This window comes from Erpetoichthys calabaricus, chromosome 16 (genome assembly GCF_900747795.2).
Source record: "Erpetoichthys calabaricus chromosome 16, fErpCal1.3, whole genome shotgun sequence".
Classification (NCBI taxonomy): Eukaryota; Metazoa; Chordata; class Cladistia; order Polypteriformes; family Polypteridae; genus Erpetoichthys; species Erpetoichthys calabaricus.
The window spans coordinates 98,286,049-98,305,356 of NC_041409.2; the positions used below are offsets into that span (position 1 = coordinate 98,286,049).

Sequence of the window (19,308 nt, forward strand, 5' to 3'; positions counted from 1 at the left end):
CAGCATTGGCCACAAGACACAATCAGATTCTGGACAGGGTGCCAATCCATCTCTGGACACACTCACAGGAAAATGGCCACCATGAGGTTTGCACGTTCTTCTTGTGCGCACATTAATCTAGATGAGGCTGGTGCCCATCTCAGCAACAGTTGGCAGAAGGTGGGATGCCAGTCAGTTGCAGGGCACAGTCACAGTCATTCGCACACACCTCTGTAAGATGTCTTTGTGATACTTGCATGTTCCCCCTGTGCCCACATTTATATAGACCAAGCTGGCACCAATTTTGAAAATACCGAGGGCAAAACAGAAACGAACCCATGCAGGCTGTCTATGAGATGCCTGTGTGATATTTACATTTTCTCCCTGTGCCCACATTAATAGGTACTGTATGTCTAAACCAGACTGGTACCTATCCAGGGCAGCACTGGCCACAAGGCTGGAAAAGACCCTGGATGTGGCGCCGATCCTTTACGGGACCCACTCACACACATTGTCTGTGTGATGCTTACATGTTCTCCCTGTGCCCACATCTGCATAGACCAAGCTGGCACCTGTTTTGGCAGCAATAGATGCAAGGCATGTCCAGTGCTGATGAGAAAGGTTCTGGTCTCCACAAACCCTGTACTGGAATAATCAGACTGGGAGGCTTGATATAAATGTGCGAATGAACGATTGAAGAAGTGAAGGGCATTTCTAAAGTGGCAGAACAAAACAATTTGCCATTTCCGGCCCCTTGAAAGTCACCAGCTATGACCTTTGAAACAAAACAAAAAGTGTCGTCGCCCTCCCACGCCTCAGACTGTAAGCCGTGTGCCCCTTTCAGCTGACAGCGTGTGACAGACTAATGAGCCGTTATCACTGGTCGACCTTTACAGCCCTGCAAAACGATTGGCCGCTCACTTCCGCCCAGCGTGACTGCCGTTGGTGGTGGGTGTGAATACCATTCTCTCCTTACGTAACACATCTGTGACTGACTCCAAGTCAGGAGGTCTCTCCCGGGGGTACGGCAGGAACCAACCTTGGGTGGGGCAATACCAGCCCATGACCGGGCACGCACACACCTCCAACCATGCCCGTTCTTGTACAAAGCTTTAAGATATGAGAGGAAAAACAACAACACAAGACCCAGGCAGAACATGAAGACTCCACACACACAGCACTCACCCCTGTGCCACTTTGTGTTCTTTAGTAAGCAGAAGATTTGTGATGGGACATTTCCAAAGACACGCATGACATGCTAACTGGCGACCCCTTGGGTTTGTTCCTGCCTTGTGCCCGCTGCTGACCAGACAGGTGGACCCAAACTCAGTATGAGGTGTTGATACGGACGAATGGATGGCTGGATTTGCATTCAGTGTCACCCTGGCTTGACACATCAGGTAAACATGTCATTTGGTATCCTAGTGGTGCGGGCAAAGATGGTGAAATCTGGGGAGTCCGTGCTGGGCTACGTCATAAATGGACCAGGAGAGAGAGAAAGGGGAATTGAGTCTCGGAGCCAGACAACACGAAACCAGAATGTAATTCAAGAATCGGTCGTCTTAAGAAGCTGCGCCAGTCGTCCTACGCGCTACTGAGAAGGTTTTTTCAACAACTAAACGATCGTGAGGGAGTTTGGAAAATCCAAGAGCTTGGATGCCGTGTGCAGAGCGCCAGCATATGAAACAGAGGAGGATCTCCTGAAACAGAATGGCAGGGTGGCAAGTGGTCATTACAAGGCCTGGCACTTGTGCTTCCATGAACTTCTGCCACCTTCCAAAGGCCTAATGTACAGAAGGTACAGTGGATTCAATTTCAATTTCTACAACCTTATTGTGCAGTAGATTTCATTTCAAACGGGTAAATGTGCCCTGTTTGCCCGTCAGTCTACACCCAATAACCCATAATGACAAAGTGTCTAGAGAAAGGTTGGCAAATGTATTAAATATCAAAAACTGAAATTTCCCATTCCCAGCCATATTGAGAACCCTGTGCTGTGACACCCCAGTTTGTGCTCTGAAGTTGTTCTTGAGATGTTTCCAGAACCTGAGTGGAGTCCAATTGAATTGACTGGACACCACTTAGAAAGAAATTCACACATCTACCCATGTATAGAGGGTCCCACAATTCACACTGCAGGTCAGGACTAAAACCAAGCCATGAAGTCCAAAGGAACTCCCTGTAGATCTCCACCAACCAAATTGTGCTGAGGCACAGATGAGGGCAAGGAGATCACGACCTTTTGTAAAGCTTCACGTGTGCCCAGGAGCGCAGTGGCATCCAGAAGACGTTTAGAGCCACCAGGACTCTTCCTACAGTTGGCTGTCGGACCAAACTGAGTAACCGGGCAAAAAGGGGTTTGGTGAGGAAGAACCCAACGGTCCCCTCTAAGAGAGCTTCAGAAGACGGTAGGACGACCATCTCAGCTGCACTCCACCAGTATCTATCTATCTATCTATCTATCTATCAATCAGGCGTTTACAGTAAAGTGGCTGAACAGAAGCCACGCTTGAGGAAAAGGCATTTTGAGAGCATGAGGAGAAAGACTTTCTGGTTTGATGAGACAAACATTGCACTCTCTGGGCAGAAATCCAAAACACTATGTCTGGTGAAGACGAGGCGCAGCTCATCACCTGCCAAATGCCACCTGTACAGGGAAGAATGGTGGTGGCAGCATCCCATTATGGCAGCAAGGAGACTGGTTAGGATGGAGGGAAGGGCCAATGCAGCTGAATACAGAGAGCTCCTTGAGGAATGTCTGCTTCAAGGTGCACAGCACCTCAGACTTGGGCAACGGTACAATGACCTGAAATAAAGCGCCAAGCCAATGCTGGAGTGGCTTTGGGACAAGTCTCCGAGTGTCTTCGAGTGGCACAGAACACGTGTGGAAGATTGATGTTTACAGACGCTTCCCATCCAGTCTAATGGAACTTGAAGAAATGGGATCAACTGCCCAAATCCAGGAGTGCAAAGCTCGTAGAGACTTGACCAAGAAGAATTGAAATTCCGAAATTGCTGCCAGAGGGGCTTCTACAAAGTACTGAATTGAGGGTCTAAATACTTCTAGGAATGAGAGATTTCAGATTTTGATTTCTAACAAATTTGTAAACCTTTCTGAAAACGTGTTCTCACTGTCATTATGGGTTATTGAATGTAGATGGACACAAATGGCAAATGCATCCACTTCAATTTAAACCTACGATACAGGATTCAGGAAGATTCATCCAATTTCAAAACAATTTTTCACTTGTAAATCATTACATAACAATGCAGTAAATTGCAAATGGTTTCGGTGAGCATAAAGTTTATTATGTAATTTTACAAGGTTTCAATATGACCTCCTCCAGCTGTACGGATAACATCAACGTGATAGTCAAATTCATCCCATACTCGATTGAGCATGTCGGGTGTCACTGTACTCAGGGCTCTCTCAATGCGATTTCGGAGATCATCCAGTGTTCTTGGGAGTGGCGACAGTCAGAAACTCTTTGATCCCCTCTTTCAATTGGTATGTGATTGCCTCCTAGGCGCCTCACGGTTGTAAAAAATATGGCACTTTGAAATCGGATGAATCTTTCTGAATCACCCTGTACAATAAACTAAAGATCGTAAGGATGTAAACAGGGTCTCAGTAGCCTACTATCTGTATCTTTTATTGTGTTGCTGCCCGCTCGCACGCTTTCTGGGCTCGCTGTCCCAGTACAGAGACTTGGGATGTTGGAGCCTGCCCCGGCAGCACAGGGAGGCCAGGCAGGGCTCTAATCTGGAATTGTGTAAAACGGTTGATTTAATTTCACTTCCGCAAGGCTCAACTGGTTTGTATGGTCAATATCGTGACACCTAGCGTGAAATTCTCACCTGCATGGACTAATCAACACAGTCGACCTAGCGCTTACAGTTGTAATGAAAGGTTGACATGGCCGGCATTATGAAAAGCAGTTTCGTTGCTTTTTTATTGCAGAATTCGTTTGAAAATGAATTCCGCTGAAGTATTAATCAATACTTACATAACTTGTGAATAATATGTGGTAATGCTCACGTCACTCACGCCCAACAGCACGCGGTGCTCCGACTTCGTTAATCATCTGCAGAGCCCATGTGGGGTACCTCGACGGAGCTCGTACCCGAGCGAGGGAGGAGGGGCGCGCCCTGGCTACGTGCGCTAACGCCAAAGGCGTGCACGCGCTGCGAGGGATACACTTTAATAGATTGTATTAGGCTCGTACCATGGTAGCTTCCACGTCTCCTTAAACGGTACTGATCGAAGCATGTGAGCAGCAAGCGGAACGAGCGAGCACCGGCAGGCGGACAGATGGCAGCCGCTTCGGAGAACGAACCGGCGGCCGAGGACAAGATAGGAGTTTTCCTAAAGCAGAAGACTCACGAAGCCAGTGACTGCTCCCTCGGGAAAACTCTATCGGACGAGCCGCATGTCCTCCGCCTGGCCAGGTACTCGGAGGAAGCCGCCCTCAATAGCGGCGAGGGGGACCCTGGTGCCATGAATAAAGCGCACGGTAAAGCCGCCGCTAAGGAGCACCGGAGGACCAGTTCCCATAAACTAGTAGTGCAATATATAGTGCCGTGTATGAAGTCTTACGGCTTGTGCATCGTGGACAGCTTCCTCGGCAGTAAAATCGGGGACAGGATTTTGAACGAAGTTGTCACTCTGCACCAATGTGGCAAGTTTCGGGCCGGGGAGTTAGTCAGCAAAAAGTCGGACCAAAGCAAGTCGATCCGAGGGGATGAGATCCTCTGGGTTGAGGGCAACGAGCCCGGCTGTGAAAGTATCGGCTACCTCCTCTCCAAAATGGACAAACTCATCCTGTACTCCGACGGCATGTTGGGGCATTACAAAATCAGAGGCAGACACAAGGTGAGTGTTTTTGTTACGCAAAAAATTGAATGTCGAACACGTTTTACGCTTAAACATGGAAAATGTATGTCACATGAAAGAAGACGTTCCCCCCTCGGAGACCCAGAATTGGATTAAGCGGGCTTTAGAATGTTACGTTATGAAACAAGTCGTGGCCCCTTGAGCTGCCTCCTTTGTTATTATGGTTATTATCATATATAAATATAATGTTCCCCTTGAGCCTAAAATAAAATTAACCTGACTGTCGCCTTGTATGCTAGCCCGCTTTTTAATTCCACGTTTAGTCTGCACTCCCGCAACTTGGACAAGATTTCAAATCCACTTTTGCCGATTTCTGTGGATGGATTTAACGGAGTTACTTTAATTAATATTTATTTGTGTAATTCTTTATTTTTCAGACACGAATGATAAAGGCCCACCTGACTGGCACATTTCATCAGTAACTGTGCTGCGTTAAGTCTTCGAGCATCTCGATCGCCGCTCGCGTACATGCTATAAAGGGTGTACTCAATGGCGGATACCACGCCCACTCGTGTTAGCCCCGCCCATTCTATTCAAACAGGGTGTGTGTGCTGGGACATTCCGAGGGACCTGCCTTTATCCCAAAACGCAATAAACCAACTGGGGGAAAAAAAAACACACATACATTGTTAAAAACTAAAACAATCTGAGCAAAAGAAGGAAGGTTAAGTCCTCTTTAAACGAGACATTGCGCTCTTCGTATTGTTCTTACTTTTAGCGCGGGTAAATCTGGAAATCGTAAAATTTAGGTCGCTGTCATCCGAAGGATACGATGTGCACCCGTACTGTAACCGATTACATAGATAAGAAACGTCATTTTCCCAGCGCTAATCTCAAACATTTATTTGGAATTGATACCTGAAGAATGGAGCAAAAGTACGCTTCGTAGGAAAAAAAAAACAAACATACTAGCCCAGCCCCTTTTAGTAATGACGAGCACGGAGGGGGAACGTTTGTCCAATCAGCGTCGCGCCTGTGGTTGGCCACACGATAGTGGTTGCTTGCCCCGCCTCCCGCAGTTACCTCTAGTTTGGCACGTTCACGCGGTGTCCAGCTGCGCTAGTGAACATTATTTGCGTCTCGGCGCACGTACACGCGGGCATTATAGAAAGCGCATATATATAAGGATGCGCTTTTACGTTTCAACTCAGACGTTAACAGGTTTGTGGATAGCGTGAGACGGTCGGTTACCGCCGAGGTCTGTTGTAAGTGAAGTTTTGGCTAATGGAATATCTCCGCGTCATCTCCAGCGTGTGAGGATTTGCCCACTTTGTATCTGGGACTGAGATTAAGCCGTGCGGGAGTCGTTTTAGGCACAATGCCGCTACTGCAGCACGTAATGCAGCTGGATCTGGAGAAACTGGCGCTGCAGCATATAGTCCCCAGCCTCCTGGAACGCGGCTTCTTCTATCTGGATAACTTTTTGGGGGACCTGGTTGGCCAATGCGTGTTGGACCAAGTGAAAGAAATGCACGCTTCGGGTCTTCTCCATGACGGACAGCTGGCGGGTCGCCGCACTGGAGTGTGCAGAAGGCACATCCGCGGGGATAAAATCGCCTGGGTCAGCGGGGTAGAGAAAGGCTGCGAGGCGATCAACTTCCTGCTGTCGTTGATTGACAGGCTGGTGATTCTGTGCGTCGGGAGACTCGGCAAACACGACATTAAGGAGCGCTCGAAGGTAAGTCTGAGGGGAGGGAGTGTCGCTCAGCTAAAAGAGCTCTGAGCTGCCTCTTTAAACGTAAAGCACTTGTGCATACCGGATAGAAAACGCACGAACGAACGAATTAAAGAATTGTGCTTCTGTAACGGCAGTGTAAGGCTCGCGTGGTTACTTCTAGGTCCATTGCTTTAGAAAGGAACATTTTATTCTGAGAAAAGGTTCTTTGTATGTAAAATTGGATCCTGAGGCTTTCAATTATATGCGGGCAAAACAAAAATCTTTTAATATAGTGTAGTGTAGTGTAGGCTACCAAACCGGATGAAGAAAACCTGAATTTACACTTTAAAAAAAAACGGTGTCGAAGTTGTTCTTCACACCAGTGCTATAGGACAGGGGTTCCCAGCCTGGGATACATTTCCCCCACACTCTTGGGTTCTTTGATGGCAATTTATTGCGTTGGACCATGTCATTTTGGAAAGGGTTGTTTGGCACATGATATTGGCTCATTGAGCTTTTAGAAGGTTCATTATATGTTAGGAAGGTGTGGTGGTCAAGGCTTTGGAGAGTTGTGGGTGTGGATCCCATGGTCATGACCAAGTACAACTCCCTTCAGCTACCCGTGCTGCAATTGGGGAATAAAAAAGAAATGTTGCCAATTGTGCATCTCTAATGTAAGTGTCTTTGGATGAAAGGGCTGGTCGGATGATGATGATGATGTGGACAAAACAAATCCTTACTGTGTAGTGCAGGATACTAACTGAGCAAGAAAATCTGAAGGTAGCCTGTATGCTATTCTCATTTTAAAATCCCGAGGCCATTTAAATTTTACAAATATATTCTCAATTCATTTTATGGATTGAAAGTTTCTTTCTAGAACTTTCATGTGGATGGATATCAGGATAATTTGTGTGCATTTGTTGTATCACATTATAATAATAATTCATTATATTTATATAGAGCTTTTCTCAGTACTCAAAGCGCTATCCACACATTTGTTCAGACTTTGCTTCCATCATTGAATACAGTATTTTACTCTGATTTTATCATCTTCTATTTAATGCATTACATATCCTGTAATTATCTGTTGTAGAACATATTTGTATCCAATGTTCCTTCTACCCCACTCTGTGAAATGCTTTGTATTTATATAGCACCTTTCCCATGCTCAATGTCCTAATATTCTTCTTATGGAAACCAAATTTGGGGATGGATATTTGAGGAGTAAACCACAAGACAACAATTATATTTTTATATTCTGTACAGATGGCCCATATTTATGTATCTGATTGTTTGGTAGTTTCCTGACAAGAATGCCTTTTCAATCATATTATCAAGCAGCATAATGAATATGAACATTAAGAACCTGAAATGTTTTGTCCTCCCCTGTTCTTCATGGTGTGGTCCACCAGTGTGCCATCCAGATCAATACATGAACTTTGAAAGGCATTCGCCACAAGAGCTGTGTTGGCATCGGGACGCACACCCTTGGGCTTATCTGCGCCTTTTGCTTGTAAAGCAGTAGCGCTCGTGTCGAAGTTTCTTGCGATGGTTAGCCCAGTAAGGGCCACTGCCTCTGAACTCGACTGCCATCCTCCGTTTCACCACCACGTGCCGTTTTCGATGCTGTCCACGCAGTAGTTTAAATGCTACAGCCTGTGAAAGGTCATATATATAAATATGATTAAAGAACCATCAACAACAAATGTATAACAGATTGAACAATTATTATAAAAGTAAAGTTGAATAAATCGGACTGTGCAGCTGCATGAATTAAAAGGTCCAAGTACCACTTGTGGTGTAAGTGCCAATCGTAGAAGGATGAAGCTTTAAGTTAAACTCCTACTAGTGTTTGCTTCAAACCTTATCCTTCTAAGATTGGCTTTTAATTCCAGTTAGCAGAAAGAGCCCAAAAGGTAATAGAAATGGACGTGTTGTACCTAATACTTATATGCAAAATTTGGTTGGCCGAAGTGAAAGTGAACTCAAGTTATTGTGTTTACACAGACTCTGAGGTCTAAAACGTTGATTATCAAAATCTCGAAGTTGAATTTTTGGATGATTCCAATACTGTCCCTATACTTTGTATATGAGAAAGTAAAAAGGGTACACATGGAGAAGGGGGGCCTGAGCTGCCTTGGAAGTTTGCCTTTGTAATCTGCCCAGTTAGCCAGTAAATGGAGTCCTTTTTGCTTGACTTCCCATTGCATCCATAATGGCTAACGCAGTACATCACCCTGCTGCTCTGGGTGACCTCAAACGTTTTGACTGGTTGTGTATTTATGGATTTAAAAGGTTCTTTCTGGATCCTCCATGCAGACTCGTCCTTCTGAAGACCAAACATGGCATCGCTCTGAAGAAACGGTCTGGCACTCTCTTAAAAAAATTGAAGGCACCAAACTGGTTCTTCAGAGCGATGCCATGTTTGGTGTACAGAAGAGCCAGGCTGCATGGAGGATTCAGAGAGGACCTTTTCCTTTCGATTCATAACGGGCCCCAAGTGAAATCCCAGTGGGTCCTGATTTTAAAAGGACACTCATTACACACAATAACTCGGGCAAAGTTCGTTTTTTTTTTTTTTAACCTGTTAGTGTCCTACTGGGTAGCCCACCATACATTACAGATTTCATTTTTTTTTTTTTTTTACTTTCTGGTATACAAAGTGTTGAAATCGTCCAAAAAATGAGCTTAATTGCTAAAGCAAACTAATGAGACCCTCAGGTCAAAGTGTCGACAGGGAGGCTAAACTTCTCAAAATAGTTTACTTTTTAACAAAGTCAATTCTAAAGCACCAACTAAATAGTGCAAAACAACAGATCTGTTGATCCTGGGGGGCCGAGGGTATGAGATTTGAATCCTGTCTACCAGGTGGTTTTGCTTTGCTACACACAGCTCTCCTGTTTTTTACTTTCTCGTATACGAAGCGTAGGGGGAGAGTATTGGAATCATCCAAAAATTCGATGTTGGGATTTTGATTTATCTTGATGATTTAGACCTCGCCGAGTCTGAGAATACCATTTATGGAATTGTGTGTGTTTGTGTGTGTGTATGTGTGTATATAATAAAATCCACACACGATAACGAGTTCACTTTCACTTCAGTCAATCAAATTGTGCATATAAGTATTACGTACAAAACAGATTTCTATCAACTCTTGGGCTATTTTTGCTAACTGGAAGTGATACGTTTTATTCATGCAGTTGCAGAGTCTGATTTATTCAACTTTTATAACAATTGTTCAATACAGTACACTCCCAAAATTCACGGGGGTTAACGTTCCTAGAGCACCTGCGAATTTTTAAAAACTGTGAAATGGATGTGGTTTTAAAAAAAAAAAAGCCTGTTTTTATAGTTTAAACCCTAAATATGCCCCCAGAACACTTTAATTTCAAACTCCGCTTAATACATTACCTAAAAATAAAGAATGTAAAGGTAAACCCGTCTACTGCACAGTACTGTACTGCTGTGTGTCCCGCAGTGCTAGTATGTAAAATACCGATGTTACCGCTATATGTACTGGAATTCATACAAGTGCGTTTTCATTGCCAGAAGCCTTCAAAGGTGCGGGGCATTTCGGAGGCATCTTGGGGCTTTAACCCTTAAACTGTCACATACTTGGGGGGGTTAATGCATCCCTGGACTCCAAATACTTTTTTGCTGCACTTTAAGTAAATGTCACAATTCACAAAGAAAAAGTGAAATTTTAATGGAACATTTTTTTTTTTTTTTCATGCAAAGAGCATCACAATTACTGCAACACTGGTAATTATACACACTGCTGCTGAAGTGTAAAACCATTTAAAAAACTACTGGAACAATATGTACAAGGTGTAACCGACGCCATGGATGAAATTCAGTAAATCACCAAGCCAACTGCACTTGAACTGGCAGCAAGCAAACACACAGAGGTAAGCGCTGACGCTGGCAGGCTAGTCTAGTGCAGCGGCTCAATCTCGGGGACAGTGAGGCTGCAGGGGGCGCCAGTGGTCACGAGCTGGCGGCTCAACAAATGTACGGCACTGACTGATCAGCTCTGGCATGCTGGCAAATGGCACTGGGAAACGACTATAGCTGGTTATAGGGTTAAGAAGAACAAAATGGGAAACACTCAGCTGGAGATGCATCACATCAGCAGTCAATCAGCAGCAAGGAGAAATGAATAACACTGTAGTGGTCCGGTGCCGCTAAGATTCACACTGTTGAGAAGACGGTGATTTATTTATTTTTATGGTGGAGATTCCAGGGACGCACCCAGCCTTGACCCGACCTGCACGCACTTGCAAATGGAGACAAAAACAAAGCAAACCAGTAATCAAACAGCAAATAAAGAGTGTAATGAAAACGATACCACCCCAGTTCCCCTTACGGCGATTACACATTAAATGCACAAACAAAACACACACACAGTTAATGCATGAAAAACAGCAAGGGGTGAAATGTAATGATGAAGACAGATAGTCCAGAGATCTGCACTTTGAATGGGAATGTAAAGATAGTCCTACCGCTAGTTCCTGAAATGGTGAAGACGGGTTCAGGATCGCTCCTTTCTTTGCAGGTTGGCAATGAATCCACTTACCATCCCAAGCCGTGTTTTCCTCTACGGTTGCTTCCTATTCTCTCTACAGTACAGTATTGCTGTGAGAAAAGCCATAAACTGCGGAGGATATTTGTAGTTTCCACTAACAATTATTAGATAGGTTCTAAGGAAAAATCCGCGAATGACTGAGGCTGCGAACTCTGAACTGCGACTTTGCGGGGGTCTACTGTATATTATTAATTTGATTTGTTATTGATTGTTCTTTAATGTACATAATATAAAAGTCCTTATCTTGCAGTTTACTCCGCAAATATCATCCCCATATCTGAGTATATGAGAAAGTTGAGGGGAGAGCATTCCCAAATTTATTTTTTCCCCCCCCTTTTAGGAGGCTTTACCCCCTACTCGCTTCGCTCACCAACCCCTCAGCCTGCACTACACACCTGCCACTTCACGTCTCTGCCGCTCGCGTATGTGGCTTTCACTTTCACCAAATAACAAATCTTTGAATTCTCGCGGATACGCCTCTTACACTACTTTTCCTTGATGGGAATGCGTATTAGACGATCTACAAGTCTCAGACTTCGTTTAAAGCCAAACAATACCTCCATACTTCTGTCGTATCACCCGTGTCCAACCTGCTGCTCTTGTGTATCGCGCCGTGTTTTTGAATTCTTTACGACGTTCTACTTTGTCATCTACTTTGTGTTTTACTTCCAAACCCGGGCGTGAACTCGTCTCGCGGGACATGAAAGTGTCACTCTGGAAAAAGTCCCATCTCATCTCTCTTCTAAGATTTTATTATTATAATAGAGAGACATATTAGTAAGGTGTTTTTGTTTATTTATTTTATTCATTTATTTTTTTCTCCAAAGCACAACTTCACATGCAAAGAACTCATCCCAGAATGGAGTGGTGCTCAGTGAAGCACTGGCGCTACGAGGAAACACACAACCCAGTAAAGAACCGTACAGTGCCATTAAAGAAGCGGCGTTTTTAAGGGGGTAGTATTGGGGGCTTACGCCTGAAGCACTGTTCACTGCAGCTGCAGTTTCGTAGGGGTGGGTGCCAATGACCGCATTCTCATGGTCATCAGAAACCAAAGGAAGTTGGACATTCCAGGGTCTGTGTGTGTGTGTCACTCACCCATAATATGTGTGATAATGGAGTGTGCACATTTAGTGTCTAGTTTTACATTCCTCATGTTTAATGTCTCTTTGCTTTAATAATAATAGTTGAAAATAACATTCTATGTAAATGATTTGGAACTTTTTTACTTGCATGGTGGCGCGGTGGGCTTCACGTCATGAGGAGGACGCTGCATGTTCTCCTTGTGACTGTGAGGGTTACCCACCACCACCACCCAAACAAATGCAGCTCAGGTGGACTGGCGATGTAAATTGGCCCCTACTCTGTGTGTGTGTGTGTGTGTGTGTGTGTGTGTGTGTGTGTGTGTGTTCACCCTGGCGCCCTTTTCCAGGGAATTTCCCTGACGCCCTGCTTCCGATTTGTTTGCCCGGGATGTGCTCCGGCTTCCCCCTCCACACTGCTCAGGCTAAAGCGGTTTTGAAGATGGATGAAGTGACCTTTCACCTGCCACCATTCTGCTTTGCATTTGCTTGTATTGAGGGGCTGTCGATGGTGTTCGGCGGCTGGTCAGACCACCCACCCGATGCAGTGCGTGACAGGATAGCGGTCACAATTGCGATGCAGAGGCAGGATGTCAGTGCCGTGGCTTTTTTAAACACTGTAGCTTTCCTGTCTTTATCTTAAAGCACGTTTCTCTCCCCCCCACACCCCAATTGCCAGTTACAAACGTAAGACCACCACGTAGAAGCTTTGACCGACGACCCAGCCTACAAACACATGCCAGGCTTAATGCTGGCACTCTGACTCGGCGAGTCTGCTAATCATCTGTTCCTAAGAAATCGAGACGGTGCGCTCCACGCCGTGTGTGTTTGACTCTTTGTAATCTGCACGAGTTGATTTTTCTCCCCTGTCACTGGACGTCTCTTCCTGAATGTAAACTTGAATTGATGTGATTTTTAAAAAGGCAGAGTGGTGCAGTGGGTCAGGCTAATCCTGAAGGTGTGGGCGTAAATTCATCTACGGATGCTGTGAGACCCTGAGCAGGGCACTTCACCTGCCTGGGCAAAGACTGGAAACACAAAAGAAAAGGAACTGCTTGTACCTCAAAAGTCACCTTGGATGACGACGTTGGCCAAATCCTAAGTAGTAATAAATAGAAAATATACGTAAATGATTGGGAGATAGAAGGCACTATATATAGAAGGCAGGACGGGCAACTCTGATAGATATGCAGGCGGTGTGGCCCAGTGGTCAAGGGTTTGGACTTATGGGTTCAAATTCTGCTACGGACACCGTGAGACCCTGAGCAGGGCACTTCACCTGCCTGGGCTGCAAAAACAAAAATCAGGAGACCAGGGAGTGGACTTTCTCATAGACTCAGATATGGGGATGGATAAACTGCAAGACAAGGATTATTTTTATATGATGTAAATTAAAGAACCATCAACAACAAATCAAATTAATAATAATATATCGAACAATTATTATAAAGGTACAGTTGAATAAATCGGACTCTGCAGCTTCATGAATAAAAGGTGAAGTACCACTTCTAGTTAGCGGAAAGAGCTTAAAAGGTGATAGAAATCTACATTTTGTACCTCATACTTGGGTCAACCAAATCTTGCAAAAAAGGGAAAGTGAACTCAAGTTATTGTGTTTACAGACAGACATAATTTTAAAAAAATATTTGGACATGGGGAGGTCTAAAACGTCGAGATTCATCAAAATCTCGACATCAAATCTTTGGACAATTATTATACTTTCCCTAAACTTCATATACAACAAAGTAAAAATGTAACCAGTTGTATATCAAAGTTCATAAGTAGCCTTGAATAAAGATGTCCGCCAAGTAGTAATAAGGAGACAGATAGGAAAGGCACTATATAGCAGGTTGGTAGATGGAGAGACAGGAAAGACACCATGACAGATACCTTAATCGCAGCCACATTAAGACCTTTAGAGGCCCTAAGCACTTGAAAGATTTTGGTGCCCCCACATAGATGAGCTGCACTCGCTCTCAGTAGACAACTGAACGGGACAGAAAGAATTAAAGATCATCTGAGCCTCCGTGGACTGTTATCAGATTCTAATTTTGTTGTATTCCCAAGATTAATATATTTCATCAACCTCTATTACTATTTTACTATGTGTGTGTGTAGGTGTGTGTAGGTGTATTTATATATTAATTATAGAGGGAGAATACAATTTATTTTTGTAGAGCCCAAAATCACACAAGAACTTTAACAGGCCCTGCCTCTTGACAGCCCCCCAGCCTTGACTCTCTAAGAAGACGAGGAACCCCCCCCCCCCCAAAAAAAAACCCTAGTAGGGAAAAAAATGGAAGAAACTCCGGGAAAGGCTGCAGTGGGTGTCAAAAAAAAAAAAGGGGGGGTCAATACAACACAATACACAGAACAGAAGAGAACACAAGTCCTCCTCAATACAATATAAAATACAAATGTTACAACTACGGAGCAGAATAATATGTGTATATGTATGTATATGTGTGTGTGTGTATATATAATATTAATTTATGTAATTATTGCCATTTAATGTGGAAGCCCCTTTTTGGGGACCCTGGTTCAGCCACATCATTTGCAGTTTTGCACCATATGTTCCATGGGAAATCCGGCAATGGAAAGATTCCCATTGTGCCCCCCTGCCCTTGATGCCCTAAGTGTGTGCTTATTTTTGCTTAATGGTTAATCCAGCCCTGATCTTGATAGATATGCAGGCGGTGTGGTGTGGTGGTTAAGGCGTTGCACTTCAAATCCTGCTACCCTGAGTGAATCGCTTCACTTGCCTGCGCTCCAATTGCAAAAACAAAAGAAATGGAACCAATTGTATCTCAAATGTTCCGAGTCGCCTCAGATAAAGTTGTCAGCCAAATAGAAAGTAACAGATTGAAAAATGTACTTGCATGATAGTTAGAAGGCACTGTACAATAGACAGATGATAAGACACTATAATGGATATCTTGATAGATGTGCAGGCAGTGTGCCGCAGTGGACTTCTAATCCTGAAGCTGCAGCTTCAAATTCTGCTACAGACATACGACCCTGAGCAAGTCACTTCACCAGCCTGTGGGGCAATTGGGGGGGGGAGCAATGGAACTGAATCAATCTCAAATGTTGTAAGTCGCCATCAGCCAAATAGTTCAAAGTAATTACAGATAAGTAAACTGATAGATACTGTATTAGTAGAAGAATAAAAACAAAGAGTGCTATATAATAGATAGGTAAGGCACTAAAAATCTGGTCACAGACCACATAATAGATTCATATGAATGGTACTTTAACTTCAGACCCGGAGGTTGCAAGTTTAAATTCCGCTACTGACACTCTGACCCTGTGCTCCATCTGGGGAAAAACAAAAGAAAAGAAAAGGAACCAATTGTATCAGAAATGTGGTTAGTCGCCGTGGATAAAGGCGTCAGCCAAGTAAGTAAAGAAACGTTAATCATCCCACCAAGCACGTACAGTACTTGTAATGCGCAGATGTTTTCTGCATACTTTGCGATTCCCGCAGTCGGTACCTTAACGGTTTGCTGTTCATTAGATGCAAAGGCTAAGCCATTCGGGGGGAGCCCCCATTTTCCACTTCATTTGTTATCTGAGCCGAGCCCAGCGCCCCCTTGAAATCGATGAGTCAGTCTGTCTGTCGGTCGGTGGCACTCAGCTCGTCTCTCAAGTGCGGCACTTCGTGTTTGACTTCGGCGGCCTCACGCGCCGCACGTAGGCCTGTCATTAAGAGCTCAGCGCGCTGGCACAGAGCCAGCTGGACTGCGCGGGCGGACGCGCGCGCATGTTCGCGTTCGCATGCTTGTATACACTGACGTGCACGCGCCCCCGCCGGCTTCTCTTGCCTACGAGAGTCGCATTGGATGACCTGCCCCGCAGGGTGTCTACTCTTGACTGACAGAAAAGGGAAAACATGACATTTGATCGGACTAAATATTTAGCGTTATGTCTGCAGTTTTCTGTAAGGCGATCCATTAAACTAAAAGTAAAACAGCCAGTCGTTAAGCAATCCAGTCGAGCTGTAATTTAACAGCGTGACTATAAGGTGGAGCGTTTTGTATGCGGGAACGCAGTGTGTACGAGGAGAACGTGCAAACTCGGACACTCTGCAGGGCGCCGCCAGTGCGGGGATTGCACGTTCTCTCGGTGTACGTGTAGTGTGGCAGATCTTTTCTAAAATGGATGGATGAGTGGAGGCTTGCACTCTGGGTGAGTTATAATTGCTGAATCTGTTATAATTATAACTCCAGCCAGAGTACAAGTCTCCACTCATCCATCCGTCATATATTTTATTATAGTTGCATAGTTTACTGTCAAATAATACAAAGAGTATGTGACACGTGTTTTGCCGTCATATATATATATATATATATATATATATATATATAAATAAAATATATAGTGTGTGTGTTTGTATGTATATACAGATATATATAGTGTGTGTGTTTGTATGTATATACAGATATATATAATATATATTGTGTGTGTGTGTATATATACATATATATGTATATATGTGTATATATATATATATGTATGTATATATATATATGTATATATATGTATATATATGTATGTGTGTGTGTATATATATATATATATATATATATATATATATATATATATATATATGTGTGTGTATATATATATATATATATATATATATCTATATATATATCTATATATATATACACATATATACACACACACACACACATATATACACACACACATTTCATATATATATACATATATATATAATATATATATATATATATTATCAGAAAATATGCAATATGCATCATAACAAAATTAGACAGGTGCGTAAATGTGGGCACCCCATGCTGTCACTCTTCAGAGGAGAGTCAAAGGGAAGGAAGCCCAACTTGTAATTGACCACCTTAAATCCCTTTATATCTCCTGATTGGACACACCTGTCTATGAAGTTCAAGGCTTAACAAGCTCATCCAACCAATCAGCATTGAGCAGTGACAGGCATTCAAATCAGCACAATGACAAGGGGACCCACATTTGTGCACAGCCAGTTTTTCAGATTTGATTTCATTTCATACAACTAAATACTGCGTCACTAAAAATCTTTGTTTGGAAAACACCGCAGGACTCTGATGTTCCTAGGAAATGAACAGTGGTCTGTCATTACCTTTATTTTTGAGAGGAGAGTCAATTATTATGCAGGCTGAGAGGGGTTCACAAACTTTTTTTCATATGATTGTGTGTAATATATATAATATATATATTAATATATAATATACAGTGGGGCAAAAAAGTATTTAGTCAGCCACCAATTGTGCAAGTTCTCCCAATTAAAAAGATGAGAGAGGCCTGTAATTTTCATCATAGGTATACCTCAACTATGAGAGACAACATGAGGAAAAAAAATCCAGAAAATCACATTGTCTGATTTTTAAAGAATTTATTTGCAAATTATGGTGGAAAATAAGTATTTGGTCAATAACAAATGCCCCACTGTGTATTATATAAAATGTATGTACTGGGAGGGCCAAGCCCCCTGGCGTCTTTGGCACACAACCCCTAGTTGTGGCCAGAATATTACTAAAATCTGTAAATGTACAAAAGAAAAATTTATTTTTTTATTGGGAGTCAGAATCACTAAATTCTATAAAATATGTAAAAGAAAAAGTCATTATTATTTAATGGAGTAAAAATCATGAAATGAGAATAAAATATTTACACTCTTACCGATTTCTGTTAAACTGAGGTCCACTGTGCTTGGTGAGTATTTATAAGACCCTAAATAAACAATCCATTCATTTTAACTGACATTCTTGTAGATAAAAAAAAAAAAAAATTATTTAAATAACAGGGAAAAAATCAGATGAAAACTAAAGTGATATGCAATGGGTCATCGTAACTCGACCTTCCGCTAACTGAATCGCCTAAATACAAACGTTGGTGTTATGAATTAATTTTTTTTTTTTTTTTTTTTTTTTTTTTTTTTTTTTTTAAGTTCCTGTGAAAGAGAGTTTACTCGATCAAAAATAGAAACTGACTTTCTTGATATTTTAGTTTATAATTTAAAAACGGAATAAGAATCTGAAAATCTAACAACATCACATTAATGTTCAATAAATTCTGAAAATAATGATCCTAAACATATATATATATATATATATAGATTTTAAAATAAGCCCGATTTTTAAAGTGTGACATAAACAGTCACGTAAAAGCATTGCAAAAAATCATTGCACTTTTAGGCTTTGGAATAATGTGTGTATATATATATATATATATATATATATATATATATATATATATATATATATATATATATATATATATATATATATATATACATACAGTGGTGTGAAAAACTATTTGCCCCCTTCCTGATTTCTTATTCTTTTGCATGTTTGTCACACAAAATGTTTCTGATCATCAAACACATTTAACCATTAGTCAAATATAACACAAGTAAACACAAAATGCAGTTTTTAAATGATGGTGTTTATTATTTAGGGAGAAAAAAAATCCAAACCTACATGGCCCTGTGTGAAAAAGTAATTGCCCCCTTGTTAAAAAATAACCTAACTGTGGTGTATCACACCTGAGTTCAATTTCCGTAGCCACCCCCAGGCCTGATTACTGCCACACCTGTTTCAATCAAGAAATTACTTAAATAGGAGCTGCCTGACACAGAGAAGTAGACCAAAAGCACCTCAAAAGCTAGACATCATGCCAAGATCCAAAGAAATTCAGGAACAAATGAGAACAGAAGTAATTGAGATCTATCAGTCTGGTAAAGGTTATAAAGCCATTTCTAAAGCTTTGGGACTCCAGCGAACCACAGTGAGAGCCATTATCCACAAATGGCAAAAACATGGAACAGTGGTGAACCTTCCCAGGAGTGGCCGGCCGACCAAAATTACCCCAAGAGCGCAGAGACGACTCATCCGAGAGGTCACAAAAGACCCCAGGACAACGTCTAAAGAACTGCAGGCCTCACTTGCCTCAATTAAGGTCAGTGTTCATGACTCCACCATAAGAAAGAGACTGGGCAAAAACGGCCTGCATGGCAGATGTCCAAGACGCAAACCACTGTTAAGCAAAAAGAACATTAGGGCTCGTCTCAATTTTGCTAAGAAACATCTCA

General features: G+C 42.6%; 1 protein-coding gene across 5 annotated transcripts in view; it reads left to right on the forward strand.

Moving 5' to 3' along the window:
• Window positions 1-19,308, forward strand: part of egln3 (egl-9 family hypoxia-inducible factor 3) — a 526,600-nt gene that overhangs the window by 84,363 nt on the left and 422,929 nt on the right. For 2 of the 5 annotated variants that reach the window (XR_007933677.1, XM_028821616.2), the window contains exon 1: window positions 4,158-4,852. The exons of 2 other annotated variants lie outside the window; for them this stretch is intronic. Coding sequence is in view for 2 of the 3 variants with exons in the window: in XM_028821616.2 (XP_028677449.1) it covers window positions 4,292-4,852 (561 nt within the window). In the remaining variant the exon portion in view is untranslated. Of the gene's footprint in view, window positions 1-4,157; window positions 4,853-5,871; window positions 6,552-19,308 lie in introns of those variants that run through there. One more of the 5 variants, XM_028821617.2, reaches the window with a different exon arrangement.